The following is a 17,600-nucleotide window of genomic DNA, read 5'->3' on the forward strand; positions in this document are numbered from 1 at the left end:
TTGAAACGTTGTACCATGATTCTTTCGTACACTTTCCCAACAACTGACAACAGTGAGATTGGCCTGTACGATTTAGGATCGCTCGGATCCTTTTCAGGGCTTTTGAGCAGCAGTTTTAAATCCGCCTGTTTCCATTGCTTTGGAAAGCTGTTTTTATCAAAGCATGTGTTGAAGAGTGAGTAAAGTGCGTTTGGTGCTGCCTTCCAAACTATTTTTAATATTTCCGCTGTTATTTTATCCGGACCAGGAACTTTTTTCTTCTTTGTTCTTTTAATTGCTTCATCTATTTCGTCCATTCTTATTTCCTGTTCCATATTGTAGTTTAAGTATTCGCTATATCTGTTCTTTATGTTTTGTGAATCCTCTGCTTCTGTACTTTCCTCTCCATCCGGCATTAATGTTTCCAAAAGTCTCTTCGCCGATGAAGTCCAATCAGTTGTAAAATCGCTACCTAATTTAATCGTACTTAGGATATTACTATTTTTAATCTTTCCCATCATTAGCTTGTATGCCAGTCCCCAAGGGTTTTTCGTAGTGTTCCGGTTCACGAAATCATTCCACGAGTCCTTTTTTGCCTTTCCAATCTCTCTCTTGTAGTCCCTTCTTAGTCTGCAGTATATATCAAAACTGTATTCATACGCCTTTTCATATTTAAGTTTCCTGTACCGTTTACAGCTTCTACGAGATGCCGCCAATCTTTTCTTTAAGTTGGTCAGTTGTTCGCTCTACCACGGTACTGTTTTCCTAGACAGAGGTCTTCTCCTACTTAGATTGCTACTGCATATAAGATCAATCTTTCTATTAAATAGATTAACGGCGTTCTCCGGACTTGTATTTGTGATTTCTTTACAAAAGGTCCCATTGAGTTCTGATTTAATAACATCGCCAAACTGATCCCAATTGACCTTCTTTAAGTTATAGAGTTGTCCTGTGATTACCTGATTTGTTTCTGAATTTTTATTGTTGTTATGTTCAAAGTATATACAATTATGGTCTGAGGAAGTCATTTTCGGGAAGACCTTCCAATCATTAATATCCTTCAGGACTCCACTATTCACCACAGTCAAGTCTATATTGGCCTCTCCTATTATAGTAGAGAACGTTGGTTCGTTTCCAGGCTGATTCAAAATGTATACATTTTTATTTATTAGGAAATCCTCGAGTAATTCGCCTTTCGCGTCGTTCTCTTTGCAGTACCAAGTTTTGGAGTGAGCATTGGAGTCCATTGATATGATCATGTCGTGGCTTTTGAACGTTTCTATTATAGTCTCCAACTTATTAATAAAATAGTTTAGCTCCATGGAAAATTGACAATAAACTGATACCAAATATAAGTTTACTTCATTATGTACTATATGTGCGCAAGCTATATGTTCGTCCGTAAACTGTTCGATTTTTGTGACAGTTATTTCCTGATTATATACAACTATAGCAGCTTTTGTATCTGTCACCTTATTACTTTGAACAACTCTTGCACCAAGTGAAGCGCAGCCTTTGACTTGTCCTTGGAATACGTATGGTTCTTGTATCAGACACACATCAATGCCTTGTTCCTCTACTTTTAATCTTAATTCGTATGATGCCGTCTGCGAACGGCCAACATTTATTTGAAAGAATTTTATCATTATGTATAATCTATTTTATTCTTTACGATTTCAGTTACTCTTAGATACTCCGGGCATCTCTTGTCACTTACAGTATGATGTGTGTCTTTCCTTTTAGCTCTTGTACAATTAGCGCAGACTGCAGATTTCTCTCTCTCTCTGAGCAATTGGTGCTTATATGGCCCGCCCCCCCCCCCCACAGTGTCCACAAGTGGGGGTCTTTTCCTTGCAGTGTTTAACACTGTGGCCTAAGCCTAGACAACGGAAGCACCTAGTCAAGGCTAAGTAATCATTAACCTTGTATGATCTCCAGTCAATATATAGTCGTTCTTGCTCCAAGAGTTTTCTTCTTATCTCTCCTGTCACCTCTATTACCCAGTTATTAGTATTTCTGGTTTTAACAAATGTGTTGTATCTGTATTTAACCCTGCTTTCATTTTCCTGCTTGGCGATTCCAAGTTTTTCAACATTCTTAGACCAAAATTGTTCCATAAACTGCTCCTTTGTGACCGACTTTTCTACGTCATATACTATCATACTGGGTCCAGTTTTCTTAGGCAGCTCTGTTTTCAGCCCGCATTCATTGTCTTCTATTATCTGCTGGATCTTTTTTAATTCGTTTCCACCTTCCGTTTCCACTAGAATGCCTCTGTCTCCCACCTTTCTCATTCTTTTAATCCTTATTTCTTTAATTAACGGATTCATTTTCTTTGTAAGTTTTTCTTTGACATCCTCACACGTTAAATTGTCCTTTTCATTTAAAGGCTTAACAATCATTACCGAAGAATTAGTCTTGAATCCGCTTTTTAGTGTAGTACGTTGGATAATTTCTTTTTTTTCTGTTTCAGATGCTGCTGTTCCGGACCATGGAGTGAACGCCACTTGAACATAGGACATCGAACTGATAGAATTTTTCGATGCCAGGTAAGTACACTTTAATTTTTCTCTCTCAACGATACTCTCTTGTAATTTCCCTTCTAGTAGCACCCACTTAGACAATATGAACTTAATTGTATTCTTATTGATTTTATTGTTTTCATTAAAGAGAAACTCTTCTAGAGCTACTCTTTCAGATCTCACTTCTTCTAGCGTAACTTCCTTGTCGTCCTTTTCAACTTTCGGTGAGCCTTTTTGTTCCAGTTTCTCTCTTTCCACACTATTCGCACTGCTTTTTTGAACAGGTTCAGGAAAAATAAATACATCATTATCATCAGTTTCTCTGGTATTTTTTGAACTGGGGCGTTTTGTCGTTTTTTTTTCAGCCGGAGAGTCGTATGCCTCCTCACCTTGTTCAAGCAAAGCGCTAAAGCAAGGCCTATTTATTCCTCCAGTTATTATTTTCGCCGATGGTGGTGGTGATCTGGGAATAGACTCCCTTCTCTTGAACGGGTCCTGTTCTTTATCTCCGGGTTTGTGTTTCATCGTTAACTTTGGTTTGAGTGTATTTTTAGTTTTTTCATTTTTCTCCATTTTTCATCCCACGAGTATGGTAGGAACAAGTATCAAGTGATTCAGAGCCTCCATGATATCACCAAGCCTAGCTACTCTGGGGGGTCGGCAGGTACCCCAGAGGGAACGTTTGCGACCGCACTGTTTCACGTCTTCGTGGCCAAGCAGCCATCGGCACGTTGCCTTACACCTTGGCTTAAGACGTTTGGTGCATTCTTAGTCTGTCCTCTCCTTCCAAACTCATCCGGCAAGGTTGAACCTACCAGGGGCATAGCCCCCGCCGGCATGACTTCGAAGGTTTGTTCGCGTCGCATGCCCTAACATGCTCCTTCTCACTCCAATGCGCTCCAATACGTTCGTGTCACCGGAAACAAGATGGCGACTAGATGTTCGCGTCACGTTAGAGCATACTCTAAGGAGCAATTAGGAGCACGCTCTATTTGCCTCACCTTCGAAGGTGGTGCATTTGGGGCTATTTTATCGCGCATGCGTGTGAAGCTTGTACTGTAAACAGTATCCACTGCTCAAGAGTCGGGTAGTCCAATAACCTCGCTTTTATTATTCGGCTACGCCGTCACTGTCTTGATATTTCACAATGGAAACTTCTTTTAAGTATTCAGGTAAGAATTTTATATATGATGCTGATTACTTAAATACTCATAATACTTTTTATATTTTTACTTAATTAACTAATAAAATAAATTCTAAGAGATAGATTAAATGATTTTATTCTAAGATAATTTAAATTGCATAAATATTGTACTATATTAATAGTTTTATTTTTCAGCTGTGAAACCTAAACTGGTATCATTAAAATTAATTAAGCCTCCCCAGACTTTTGCGTGTACTTCTGTTGTAACTGCTACAACAAACTCGACACAGTTCCTAACCACAACTGCGCCTTTGGATTCTGTACTGAATAAAATAAGTTTTTCTACAATTCAACCTCAGACTATAATCCACGAGAGTCCTTCTGTTACAGTTCCTGTAACAAGCTCTATGCAGTACACACCTACAACTTTGTCTTCACTAGACTCTTCAATTGTGAATGCTTTACTAAATAAAGCAGGTCCTTCTGAAATTCAGCCTCAGATTAAAATCCATGAGAGTTCTTCTGTTACGATTCCTGTAACAAGCTTTATGCAGCACACGCCTACAATTGTGTCTTCATTGGACTCTTCAATTATAGACTCAGATAATGAAAAAGAGAATACTTCTGGTGTCAATAATGATGGCTATTTTATTTGGGACTATAAAACCATAATGTTGTTTTTCACAGAGTATGAACAGTATGAAAAAAAATTCCAGAAAAGAAAATATCAAAGTAAAGAGGCTATGTTTCAAGCGATAGCAGAATCCTTCCAAGAAAGAGGTTATGTGAATGCTACTAAAAATCACATGAAAAATAAATTTAAATTGTTGAAGAAGAAATGGGATAAACATATCAAACAGACCATGGGAAAAAATAGTTCTGGAAAAGGCACTAAACCTCTTCCATTTAAAGAGTAAGTTCTATCTTGTGTTTTCTGTATATAATTATATATATGATATTTTTGAATTAAACATTATAATTAATAGTTCAGTCGATTTGTTTCATATTTTTATTTTGTCATTCTTACAATATTCTGTTTTTATTAAGTAGTTAGTATTATATTTAGTATTTAACAAGTAAGTAATAGAATACATATGTATCTTTACAGTGAAATGATAAACTTATTTGGAAAAAGTCACAGTGGAGTGCCATCTTTTGTAGCTGGCCGCAATGGAATGGTTTCTCAAGAAGACATTTTGCAAAAAGTGGTCAGTCAACATTTGTCTCAGTGAGTAATCATCTCCTTAAAATGTTTTTTAATTCATTTCTAGATATATTTTTAGATATAATTTAAAATGTTTTCTATTATAGGAATGTAAATGAAGAACAATCTTCTATTGCACTAGACTCGCCACCTTCGACACCATCTGCAGTTAACAGTCAATCTCAATCAGTAATAGGTAGCAGCAAATCGTCCATGACGGATAGCAGTTGCTCATCTTTAATAAATACAAAAGCAAAAGTACGAGATGGCAAATTGGCGCATACTCTACAATCACTTAAGGAATCCATCTGTGCTGTGCTACAAAGAGAAAGTGATGCCAAACAAGAAACACGTACAAAATATCTGACGGAGCTTAAAAAATGTAATGAATTACAAATAGAACAATTACAATTGCAAAAAGAACGAAATAGTATCTTACAAAGGCAACTTAAGATACTAGAGAGAATAGAAAGTAAAAAATACTCAACACAAGAATTATCAGACGAAGAAGATTAATAAGATATAATAAGACTGAAGGTTTACTAAATTATATGTATACATAAGACATTCATAAAGTTTGTTCCTTTGCCTACTTAAAGGAGAAAATGTAGTAAAACACATTTATTAATCTTTTCTACATATAAATTCTGCGAAGTTACACATTTTTCCTGACAAGATCTGTCAGATATAGTAATTATAAAAATAGACACATTGTCTTTTAAAAAATGTTAATAAGATATTATTACAAATTTATAAAATTTATGAACAGTTTATTAAGTTTAATTTTAATTTTGTTAAAAGACAAGTGTGTTGGTTTTTACAATAATTATATCTTAATTAGATCTAATAATTAGATCTTTCATCATTGGGAAAAATGTGTAACTCTACAGGATTCAAAGGTAAAAAAAAGCTAATAAATGTACACATTTTCAATCACTTCATTTTTTACTTTATAACCAAAGTTACAAACTTTATGAACATTTCACGTAAATGAAGTTATATGTATTTAAAATTTATATAATTTTGTTAATTTTATTTAAAATTTTTATTTCAAGTTGAAATAACTTTTATTTTATTAAAGTTTATTTTAGTTTTTTATTTATTTATTTTCTGTTATTTTGATAAACAGCGTGACAAAGCTGTATCAAGCTCTGCAAGAGAGGAAAGCTACATTTACTTATTGAGTTCTTTTAGTTGAAAAAAGCTGCATTTATTTATTGAGTTTTTTTAATTGGGAAAAGCTGCATTTACTTATCGAGTTTTTTTTTACATAATAAAGCAGCATTATTTACTTGCAGTCAAGCGTACAAAACGTGATTGAAAATCAAAACTGTCATTTCTTGTTCAATTTACATTTTTTTGTTAATTATCGATAAAAAATCATAATAAAATATATATTTGCATTATGCAGTTATAATTCTCTATTTGTATGAAAAATAGGCGTATATGACAATAAAAGACTGATGTATGGATAAATTTTTAACAAAATTGTTTTATTTGTTGTCTTACATATTACATAAGAATTTATTTTATAAAATTTAATATCAAACTTTAATAATTTTTAATTAAAATGAGCTGAATAGAAGATATATAATCGTAATATTCATAATTATTAATAAATGAAATATATTTGTGTAATCGTTATGGTTATAATCGTTATAATCTTGAAACTATAATTGTACATTGTTTCCTAATTTTTATAACTAAAAAAACATAAATATTTGAAAGCACTTTGATAGTTTTGTACATTAAATACATATCATACATATTTTTAATTGAACGACACAGATTGATACAATGCAGTATGTGATATGTCGACGTTGACAACGACACGATATCGATATTTAAAAAAATAATAAACATAATATTTAAATATTAATATTAGAACATAATATTTAAACAAATTTATTTGGATACTCTTATTCAAATCATCGTTGAAACAGTTGTCTACATAATTCGTCTCTGAGATCGCGACCATGTCGATCATCATCCGGATCTTCATTTCTATCTGCTGCTGGGACATTATGTAACAATACCTGCGCATTTATATCAGCATGGTTGTCGACTTCAGGTTCTTCCATGTGTTGCAAATCATCCAAGTCAGCCAAATTGTGAAGAACGCAGCAAGCGAAGATGAATTTGACGATAAATTGCATATTCCTCAACTTGAGGAAATATAACTGTCTGAAACGTTGTTTCAGTATTCCAAATCCATGCTCAACTGAAATTCTGCATTGACTGTGTATACGATTAAAATTTCTTTGGGCCTGTGTCAAATGTCCATTATCCCGATATGGAGTAATTAATTGGAGAAGGCATGGATATGCAGCATCTCCAAGAAGTATGCTTCCATCTAAAATAAAAGCATGTATATTTAAAATTAACAGCTAAGGCTAAGGCTGCTTTTTGATATTCATTCTGCTAGTTGAAAATCTATATTTTATATTATGTACTACAGATTTATAATACTGGCAGTAAATATCAAAACGTAGCCTATGAAAACATTTACAGTGAAGTATATATTTTAATCATAAATCTTACAGATATGGCAATGCATAGTCAACCACATCTACATACATAGAAATATTGAAAAATGTTTCTTTTTTTAATCTCCTCCGGACTTTCGAATACAGAAACTGTTGACGCATGTCATAAATTTGTATAATCAATAGACTCTTATATTAATCGCTCGTATATCAACGGAAAGGTTCGATCGTTCGAACCGACACACGACAACATTATCGACCTTGTTCACCATCCCATGTGATAAGAGTCACGCTGTCACGTGTACATTTTATTTACTCCTATTCTTTCGTCGCTCCGATTCGCCGAAACAAACATCCGATCCCGAGAAAGAGAGGATTCCGTGACGAAAACTCGGAACGCTCCCGAAAACCGAGAATCAGATCTCTGCGAACCGTGCTATCGATCAGCTGCAAATACAAGTAAACATATGTTCGTTGCTGTAATCACTTTCCTCTCGGAGCGAGCCTTCACGAGGCTGTACAAGCCACCAGTCGATCAACAATAATTTGAATTAGAGCGACGCCGTCGCGCCTACTGATATCGACAACATTTTTTGGTCCTTCGAGCCGGATCGCTAACGAGAGAAGACGACAAGTCGTGAAGTACATCATCCAATTACATTTTGGCTGACTTTGATCACGACCTACGTTGTTTAACGCAGCAGCCGCCATTCCAATAATGGCTACCACCGCAAAGCTTTTGGAGCAACAGCTCGACCTTGTTAGATCGGTTGCAAATGCCGTATCTAATTTCAAAAAACTCGGCCACGCCAAGATGACGTCCACCGTGGCTGCAAACCGGATGGAACGCGTCAAGGAACAGTTCCGGGAGATTCGCGTCAACAACGCCAAGCTGTTAGTCCTCGCCGAGGCCGCTACGAAGACCACGCATCGATACTTCACCGAGGAGCTGTATCAACAAGCCGAGGTCCAGATGGATGCTGCCCTTGACTACCTGGCCAAATTTGCCATACGTCCCATTGCCGCCCCGCACATCAACATCATGGACGCTTCGAACGCAAGTACCGATTATCATCATGGTCCGCGCCCGGTCTCGCGTTTACCGCGAATCGAATTACCGAAATTTGACGGCTCTTTCGAACGATGGGAAACGTTCCGCGATAGATTTAAAGCAATGGTAATTGACGATCCGATTTTAACAAATGTAGAACGCCTGCATTACTTATGTTCAATCGTTACCGGAACGGCCAGCACTTCGCTGAGTCACTTAGCAGTCACCGATGCGAATTTCGAAGTCGCGTGGCAAATCTTATCGTCGCGCTTTGAAAATCAACGTCGAATCGTCAACTCCCATCTTCAAATTTTATTCTCGTTACCGTCGGCAACGCATGAAACCGCGAAAGAGTTGCAGACTCTGCGTGACACCACCAATACCACCGTACAAGCGCTGAAAAATCTAAAACGTCCCGTCGATACGTGGGACGATGTTCTCGTGTTCCTCGTTTCGCAAAAACTCGACAAAGCTTCGAGAAAAGCGTGGGAATTAAAAATGAGCGAATCGCAAAATTTACCGTCCTATTCTCAACTCGACAAATTTTTAGAGTCTCGCATTCGCGCGTTCGAAGTTATCGCCCCGACGAAAAACATCGAGTCAGCCGAGACTACCTCGTCAAAAATTAAATCGGCCAAATCCGTAGCATCACATACAACGGCCGTGAAGTTCGAATGCCCGGTCTGTAAGGGCCATCATCGTTTATTTCAATGTACACAATTTGCCGCTTATACGCCGGAGCGCCGTTTCGAATTTATTAAATCGAACCGCCGTTGTTATAATTGTTTCGCGGCAAACCATGCGTTAAAGGATTGCACCAACAAGCATCGTTGTCGAGAATGTAAGCAAAAGCATCACACTCTCCTTCACCTTGGAAACCACGCAAAGTTACCGTATGCTGAATCGTCACATTCAAAAGAAGAGACGAAAAAAGACCAAGACAAAAACGTTGTCGCTCTTACCCTAACACGTTCAATGCCAGCTATTCCCGCCGTTCTGCTCGCTGCAGCGCGCGTCCGCGTACATTCCGCGCACGGTCGCTTCATTCCCGCTCGCGCGCTTATCGATCCAGGATCGGCTGTGACACTCATTACGGAGAATCTTGCGCAATTACTCCGTCTTCCTCGAGTAAAGCAAAATTTAAGCGTTACTGGCGTTGGTCAAACAAAAACTTCCGCACGCTACGCAGCAAATATCAAAATTAGTCCCGTAAAAAGTAACAATCCCGCGTATTCGACGACGGCTTTAATATTGTGTTCGCTCGCGGAATACGTGCCACCTCCCGTTGCGTCTCACACTAAGTGGACGCACCTCGACGCCCTCGAATTAGCCGATCCTGATTTCCTGAGTCCTACGCCAATCGATATAATAATTGAAGCCGATATGTATGGAAATATTCATCGCGACGGTTCACACAAAGGAACACCACACGAACCGTTCGCGCAGAATACCGCGTTCGGCTGGATTCTCTCGGGTCCTACCGTCGAAACCTGCCCCCGCAATTCCGTACCCGCATATCATACTAACATTTCACCTAATCTTGAGCATACCTTAAAACAGTTCTGGGAACTCGAAGATATCCCAGCCCGCGTTCATCCGAGTCCGAAAGACACCCAATGTGAGGAGCATTTTGTGACGACTCACTACCGCACCATGGAAGGACGCTACGTCGTGCGTCTTCCCTTTAGAAATGGCCCGCCTCGCGACCTTGGAGACTCTCGATTCGCCGCGTTGAAGAGTCTCGAACGGCTCGAACGTCGTTTTCGAACCGACCCATCGTTAGCAACGGAATACACCGCATTCCTTACCGAGTACGCAAACCTAGGTCATATGACTATGATAAATCCTACCGAATTTCCCGCCCAAGCTCCCGCGTACTACATTCCACACCGTGCCGTGATCCGTGAACATAGCAATACAACCCGACTTCGTGTTGTGTTTAACGCGTCGTGCAACACCGCCACCGGCAAATCATTAAATAGCGCTCTTCATGTAGGAGCAAAATTGCAAACCGATCGAGTAGCGGTCGTCCTCTAATGGCGACAACCTCGATTTGCACTATCAGCGGACATCGCCAAAATGTATAGGCAGATTTTAGTACACCCTCTCGATACGAAGTATCAATGCCTCTTATGGCGATCGTCTCCGACGGCTCAGGTCGACGAATACCGACTTCTTACCGTCACTTACGGCACCGTCGCTGCCCCATTCTTGGCCTTGCGAGTCTTACGGCAATTAGCCGAGGACGAAGGCTCACAGTTTCCGCTCGCGGTACCGGTTCTATTACAGCAAACGTACGTCGACGACTGTACTTTCGGCGCCGACGACCTTGAAACTGCCAAACAAACACGAGATCAGTTAATTTCGTTGCTATCTCAAGGCTGTTTTCGTTTGCGTAAGTGGGCGAGCAATTGCCCTACGCTCCTTGAAGATCTCGATCCTTCCGACCATGGACTCGCAACCAACAAAGATTTGCACGATCACGATTCCATTAAAATTCTCGGAGTTACCTGGAAACCGGAACACGATATCTTCACCTTTCAAGTTTCGAATTTAATAACAGTCGCGAAAACTAAGCGCGGAATATTATCAGTCATCGCGCAACTCTTCGACCCACTCGGGTGGGTAGCTCCCGTTATCGTAACCGCGAAAATTTTCCTGCAGCATCTCTGGTTGACGAAGTCTGATTGGGATGACGAGCTTCCCGCCGAGATGTTGCGCGAATGGGAAACATTTCAATTGACGTTGCCTCTCCTTGAGCAGTTAACTATTCCGCGCTGGACGCAGTATCATCCAAACAACAGAATTGAATTACACGGATTCGCAGACGCCTCCACGCGAGCGTATGCGGCAGCGCTTTACCTCCGTGTCATTTCGGGCGACGGTTGCATTACCAATACTCTGATCCTCGCTAAGTCTAAAGTCGCGCCGCTCAAAACCATTAGCGTCCCGCGTTTGGAGCTTTGCGCTGCGCTCCTACTAGCACAACTCATAGATTTCGCTCGTTCTGCTCTTCACCTTCCCGATATCGATTATTGGTGTTGGAGCGATTCCATGGTCGTCCTCGCTTGGATACGTCAAAGTCCCTCGCGGTGGAAGACGTTTGTCGCGAATAGAGTCTCAAAAATGCAACAGCTTCTTCCCAATGGAAAATGGAATCACGTGCCCACGCACGACAACCCCGCAGATTGCGCATCTCGCGGTACCGACCCTGCCTCTCTTATTAATCACCAACTTTGGTGGCACGGCCCACCATGGTTATCACATTTGTCCGATCAATGGCCAGTCATATCCGACATCCCGGCAACGCATAGTGAATTACGCGATTCAAAAGCTTGCGCGACATGCTCGGTAAACCATTGGGAGCTTGAATCCCGATTTTCCTCGTGGCCGAAATTACTGCGCGTCACCGCGTATATCCTTTGTTCTGTTCGCAACGCTCGTACCCAGACGAAAACACAATGCGATGCCTCTCACTCGCACCCGCATGCTCTCCGGTCCGATGAGCTGGTCGCCGCTCATAATTTTTGGATTCGACGGATTCAACTCAATCTATTTGCTGACGACATAGCTCGCCTAAAACAACTACGTTGCGTCTCAAAAACTAGTCCATTAGCTTCGCTTTCTCCTTACATAGACAGAGACAACTTGTTACGCGTTCGAGGCCGATTAAAGCACGCAAGCCTGTCAGATGACGCTAAACATCCGCTTATTTTAAAATCACATCCATTGGTCCACCTCCTTATCAAACAGATTCATGTTGCGGCCCTATACGCCGGTCCGCAACTCACACTCACGCTCCTGCGACAACAGTATTGGCTAATTCGCGCTCGCGCCACTGTGCGTACCGTCCTCTACCAATGTATTATGTGCACACGGGAGAATGCACGCGTGCCCGAACAGCTTATGGGCGACCTGCCGGATTTCCGCGTGAACCCGACTTGACGCGCCTTTAATCATACCGGCGTCGATTACGCGGGTCCGTTACTAGTGCGTACGACTAAAGGTCGTGGTCATAAAGCCCAGAAGATTTGCCAATATTTTGTGGAAGTATGAACTTATTACATTCATAATTAATTACTGTATTTTAATCAAATATTTTTATATTTCTTATTCAATTCGGTTAAAATCGTAGATATTTTGTAGATATGAACTGGTAATTATCTATAGTTTCTGTTGTCGATATCAGTAGGCGCGACGGCGTCGCTCTAATTCAAATTATTGTTGATCGACTGGTGGCTTGTACAGCCTCGTGAAGGCTCGCTCCGAGAGGAAAGTGATTACAGCAACGAACATATGTTTACTTGTATTTGCAGCTGATCGATAGCACGGTTCGCAGAGATCTGATTCTCGGTTTTCGGGAGCGTTCCGAGTTTTCGTCACGGAATCCCCTCTTTCTCGGGATCGGATGTTTGTTTCGGCGAATCGGAGCGACGAAAGAATAGGAGTAAATAAAATGTACACGTGACAGCGTGACTCTTATCACATGGGATGGTGAACAAGGTCGATAATGTTGTCGTGTGTCGGTTCGAACGATCGAACCTTTCCGTTGATATACGAGCGATTAATATAAGAGTCTATTGATTATACAAATTTATGATATGCGTCAACATACCGTCCGCCTCGAATGTGATTGACATTCGATATGAATACAATATTTGCGGTCAATGAAATTTAACGTAAATTTACAATATTCAATCGGACAGTTACAATCCAATGCCGCCCGCCATGGCGGAATGATGTTCGCTATCATTGTTGATGTCGACCGGAAGAAAACAAAGTTTTGTAATGGGGCGCTTGAACTCGGATTCAGCCGTTTTAACAGTAACGACTCGAACGAGCCGATCGCTGCCTGGATGGCATTTAACTATACGCCCAAGCTTCCATCGACTTGGAGGGGCAAGTGGATCGCGAAGTAAGACTAATCTACCGGGTGTGGCTAGAGTTTGTACAGAACGCCATTTAGGGCGTTGTTGTAAGGTATTCAAATACGTATCTTTCCATGCCTTCCAGACGCGTTCGCTTAATTGCTGCACTAGTTGCCAGCGAGATAAACGATTTTCGGCGAGTTCGAGTAAGCTCGGCTCCGGGATCGAGCTTAAGGATGCGCCGATCAAAAAATGACCCGGAGTCAGAGCGGTATAATCGTCTAAAGCGTCGGACACGGAAGCGATGGGACGAGAATTTAAGAAAAGTTCGATACGGCATAGTAATGTGGTTATCTCTTCGAACGTTAAGGTGTGCGTTCCAATAGCGCGTTTAATGTGATGTTTCACAGAGCGTACGGCAGCCTCCCATAGGCCTCCGAAATGCGGCGCAGCGGGAGGTATGAAATGCCATGCAGTATTTTCTTGAGCTATGTAATTTTGAAATGCTGGATCACGCGTGGCTGCATGGAAGGAGGCCGTAAGCTCTTGATCGGCACCTTGAAACGTGGTACCGTGATCGGAGTACATTGCATGCGGAATGCCACGACGTGCGGTAAAACGATGATACGCGGCAAGGAACGACGCGGTAGTATAATCCGATACTGCGTCTAGGTGCAGTGCTTTCGTGGTCATGCATACAAAAATTGCGAGGTAAGCTTTTTGGGCTTTATGACCACGACCTTTAGTCGTACGCACTAGTAACGGACCCGCGTAATCGACGCCGGTATGATTAAAGGCGCGTGAAGTCGGGTTCACGCGGAAATCCGGCAGGTCGCCCATAAGCTGTTCGGGCACGCGTGCATTCTCCCGTGTGCACACAATACATTGGTAGAGGACGGTACGCACAGTGGCGCGAGCGCGAATTAGCCAATACTGTTGTCGCAGGAGCGTGAGTGTGAGTTGCGGACCGGCGTGTAGGGCCGCAACATGAATCTGTTTGATAAGGAGGTGGACCAATGGATGTGATTTTAAAATTAGCGGATGTTTAGCGTCATCTGACAGGCTTGCGTGCTTTAATCGGCCTCGAACGCGTAACAAGCTGTCTCTGTCTATGTAAGGAGAAAGCGAAGCTAATGGACTAGTTTTTGAGACGCAACGTAGTTGTTTTAGGCAAGCTATGTCGTCAGCAAATAGATTGAGTTGAATCCGTCGAATCCAAAAATTATGAGCGGCGACCAGCTTATCGGACCGGAGAGCATGCGGGTGCGAGTGAGAGGCATCGCATTGTGTTTTCGTCTGGGTACGAGCGTTGCGAACGTTATATCACGCATTTTTTGACGCTTTGTTTCAGGATCCTTTTGGTACTGATCACGCACCATCTGAAGTTTTGTTTCAGGATCCTTATGGTACTGATCACGCACCATCTGACGTTTTGTTTCAGGATCCTTATGGTACTGATCACGCACCATCTGACGTTTTGTTTCAGGATCCTTATGGTACTGATCATGCATTATCTGACGTTTTGTTTCAGGATCCTTATGGTACTGATCACGCATTTTCTGACGTTTTGTTTCAGGATCCTTATGGTACTGATCACGCATTATCTGACGTTTTGTTGCAGGATTCATAAAATATTTTTCTTTGTGAGAAAAAGCATCTTTTTCGATTCGTTTCGAACGCTGTTCCTCAGTTTCCTTACTACGTGCAAGTCTTTTTCTCAGTGCATCCCTCTCTCGTCTTTTCAATGTCTCCAACGGCAGTAGCGTTAATGGAGCAATTGAATCATAGAGGTACGGAAAATGAGTTATTGTTTGTTTTTCAAACATTGCGGACAAATGAGGTCTTAGCAACGATTGATTATACGTCACGATGCAAGGATTTACGCCAAACAGAATAGATGTAACAATCGCAATTGCCATAGGACCACAATTATAACCGTCACCTTGCGACTGAACTTTAGGAAAAACTATTAGATTGTTTTGACAATCATGAAAGGGAAATAATCTGTCCACAAAAATTCGAATTTCTCCATTCAAATTATGTATATTTGCATTACGACTACCTTCATGAGAATCATATATAATAATAGATTTTGCATCGTAATGGCAAGCAACCCAATGTCCACCACCAAAATCACTGTGCAGTATTTGCAAATGCTTCTTCTTTGAATTATTCAGTGGAACAATCTGATCGGGAAATATTGTCAACCATACAGGTCGAGGTGCATAATCAGAATTGCTCTCGAGTAGCGCATGGAAACTGTCTATCATCGTTTCCGTCAACCATTCTTTGAAAGCCAAAATATTCTTTTCCTTATTGCCATAATGGAACTTGTGACACTGATGATCCATTTTCAGTTGTTTGGGACAGTTTTAGTTATAGATATACGGCGTTTGGGGCAGCCTTCTAGTGATGCAAGTATCAAATAAGATTTTTCTAATTAGACGCCTAGAGCAGGCGAAAGGTCTGAGATATTGCAGACTAAAATGCTACAAAAGCGAATACTGTTAATTTGGATGTGTAATAGACCCAAAACAAAAATACTTTTTCTAATTGTATAGGCGCCACGGGCAAGCCAAAAATCTGCGCTATTACAGACGAAAACGCTATAATAGCGAATAATTTTAGTTTGGATACGTAATAGGCCGAACAAAATTAATTTTTGTAATTGGATGCAGGCGTCTAGGGCAAGCCAAAATTCAGCGCTATTAGCAGCCGATGTTCTAATTCAGCGCTTATGGCAGCTTTTATACAGCGCCTGAGCAGCCGATTAATTTTTTTTTATTTTTCCGGATCTGTAAAATAAAAAAGTTATATAAATACATTATAAATTATTTTAATAAACATATGCAAAGATTCAAAATTATTACACTAATTAAACAATACTTCAGAAACTGCAGTTAAAAAGAAATGAAATTACATCTGTTCATTTTTCTTTTGTATAGTACTTGTAATTCACGTAATCACATTGACACGTCAAAATAGTATTTATTTATTATTATTGTAAATAAATCATCATTGCAGTAGACCTAAAATTTCTTAAAATTAAAAATCATAATCGAAAATTTGAAGTAAATCTAATTTTTTTTATAAATAGAAATATTCTATTTTTTTTTAATTTATCGATTCTTCACTATATATTTGATTCAATAATCTTACCTCAAGATTTTTATGCTATGCACAAAATGATGAATACCAATCGAAGTTAAATGCCTATCTTTGTTTTCCCTTTAAACTAAACAACTTTTGTCTGAAATTTCCTATATACTTTCGAGATATTTAATAAGTACAAAATTTACTTATGAAATAGGTATTTCTGTACAAACAAGATTTATAAATACAGGATTTACTTACAGATTAAACAAGAATTTTTAAGAGGCATTGATGATTTATTGATAATAAAACTTCCTACGACGACATTTAAATAAACTTGTTAAATATGCAAGACGAAAAAATGTTTCAAACAAACACCATAGGATTTGAAGAAAGACAGATGATGCTGATATTCATTTGACCTTGCAGAGATCTTGAAAATTCCTGTTAACGTTAACCCACTAAACATGAAATATACATGCAATGTTTCAAATTGTTTCATTTAGATTTCAAATGATACATTTTACGTATTTGTTTTTGATATAATTCATAAATGTTACAATTGAAATATTTCATCATAGTATATATTAAAAATATTTCAAATGAAATATCTCAATTGATATATATTTAAAACATTCCAAAGTTATCGTTTTAGGTATATTTACAAAATAATAGTAAAATAAATATTTATGTACACGATTAGATAATCGCTTACATAATTTGGAAAATGGCAATCACGTATTACATTCAAATTGTGTTTATTTATTATAAATAAATTATTAGAGAGAAATATTGAAAAATATTGAATAACATAATTAGAATACGTTGTATATAAATATTTATATAAATGGTCTTGTTTTAAAATTGTATTATTATTTAAATGCTTAGAATGTATATATTTTGTTATTATATATTTATTTATATATTTATATTTTTTTTATATTGAAAAGATTCATTTTTCTTTTTCCTTTTTTTAAATTAATAAATTTTATTAAATATTTGTTTGCCAATTAAACAAAAATGTAATCGTACACCAGCAATTACTTTTCAAAATATTATTTTTCTTGTGTGTGAATAGTTTCATATAATATCTGGATTGCAAATATATATTGTTAATAATAATAGTTTTGTTGCATATCTATTATGCATATAATTTGGAAATAATATAATTTAATAATTAAAAATTGCAAACAGAATAATATATTCACATATTTATATTTATTATATTATATCTGCACATATTCATATTGATG

At 39.0% G+C, this 17,600-nt stretch overlaps 4 protein-coding genes across 4 annotated transcripts; 3 read left to right on the plus strand and 1 right to left on the minus strand.

Moving 5' to 3' along the window:
- Nucleotides 1–3,211: 3,211 nt before the first annotated feature.
- LOC146721032 (uncharacterized) lies at nucleotides 3,212–6,215 on the plus strand. The gene is made up of 4 exons (XM_085487503.1): nucleotides 3,212–3,673; nucleotides 3,841–4,558; nucleotides 4,754–4,873; nucleotides 4,957–6,215. The coding sequence occupies exons 1-4, from the start codon at nucleotides 3,649–3,651 to the stop codon at nucleotides 5,363–5,365; spliced, it is 1,272 nt and encodes a 423-aa protein (XP_085343629.1). The 5' UTR covers nucleotides 3,212–3,648; the 3' UTR covers nucleotides 5,366–6,215.
- Nucleotides 6,216–8,053: 1,838 nt separating this feature from the next.
- Nucleotides 8,054–10,423, plus strand: LOC146721033 (uncharacterized). The gene has a single exon (XM_085487500.1). It carries the CDS (start codon nucleotides 8,054–8,056, stop codon nucleotides 10,421–10,423), a length of 2,370 nt encoding a protein of 789 aa, XP_085343626.1.
- Nucleotides 10,424–10,465: 42 nt separating this feature from the next.
- LOC146721034 (uncharacterized) lies at nucleotides 10,466–12,331 on the plus strand. The gene has a single exon (XM_085487501.1). The coding sequence runs from the start codon at nucleotides 10,466–10,468 to the stop codon at nucleotides 12,329–12,331; it is 1,866 nt and encodes a 621-aa protein (XP_085343627.1).
- A 761-nt stretch (nucleotides 12,332–13,092) lies between these two features.
- LOC146721035 (uncharacterized) lies at nucleotides 13,093–15,605 on the minus strand. The gene is made up of 2 exons (XM_085487502.1): nucleotides 15,369–15,605; nucleotides 13,093–14,550 (listed from the first exon to the last, which is right to left on the minus strand). Exons 1-2 carry the CDS (start codon nucleotides 15,603–15,605, stop codon nucleotides 13,093–13,095), a joined length of 1,695 nt encoding a protein of 564 aa, XP_085343628.1.
- Between the last annotated feature and the right edge of the window lie 1,995 nt (nucleotides 15,606–17,600).

The sequence above is a fragment of the Nylanderia fulva genome, unplaced genomic scaffold (genome assembly GCF_048542155.1).
Source record: "Nylanderia fulva isolate GAGA-0341 unplaced genomic scaffold, ASM4854215v1 Scaffold560, whole genome shotgun sequence".
NCBI lineage: Eukaryota > Metazoa > Arthropoda > Insecta > Hymenoptera > Formicidae > Nylanderia > Nylanderia fulva.

What these genes read in the sequence shown, in the direction of transcription:
- LOC146721032 (XM_085487503.1), top strand. Translation starts at nt 3,649, where the DNA reads ATGGAAACTTCTTTTAAGTATTCAG. An exon ending in AACTTCTTTTAAGTATTCAG is followed by an intron (nt 3,674 to 3,840) that starts GTAAGAATTTTA and finishes TTTATTTTTCAG; the next exon opens with CTGTGAAACCTAAACTGGTA. An exon ending in GTCAGTCAACATTTGTCTCA is followed by an intron (nt 4,874 to 4,956) that starts GTGAGTAATCAT and finishes TTTCTATTATAG; the next exon opens with GAATGTAAATGAAGAACAAT.
- LOC146721033 (XM_085487500.1), top strand. Translation starts at nt 8,054, where the DNA reads ATGGCTACCACCGCAAAGCTTTTGGAGCAACAGCTCGACCTTGTTAGA.
- LOC146721034 (XM_085487501.1), top strand. Translation starts at nt 10,466, where the DNA reads ATGTATAGGCAGATTTTAGTACACCCTCTCGATACGAAGTATCAATGC.
- LOC146721035 (XM_085487502.1), bottom strand. Translation starts at nt 15,605, where the DNA reads ATGGATCATCAGTGTCACAAGTTCCATTATGGCAATAAGGAAAAGAAT. An exon ending in ATTTTGGTGGTGGACATTGG is followed by an intron (nt 14,551 to 15,368) that starts GTTGCTTGCCAT and finishes GCTCGTACCCAG; the next exon opens with ACGAAAACACAATGCGATGC.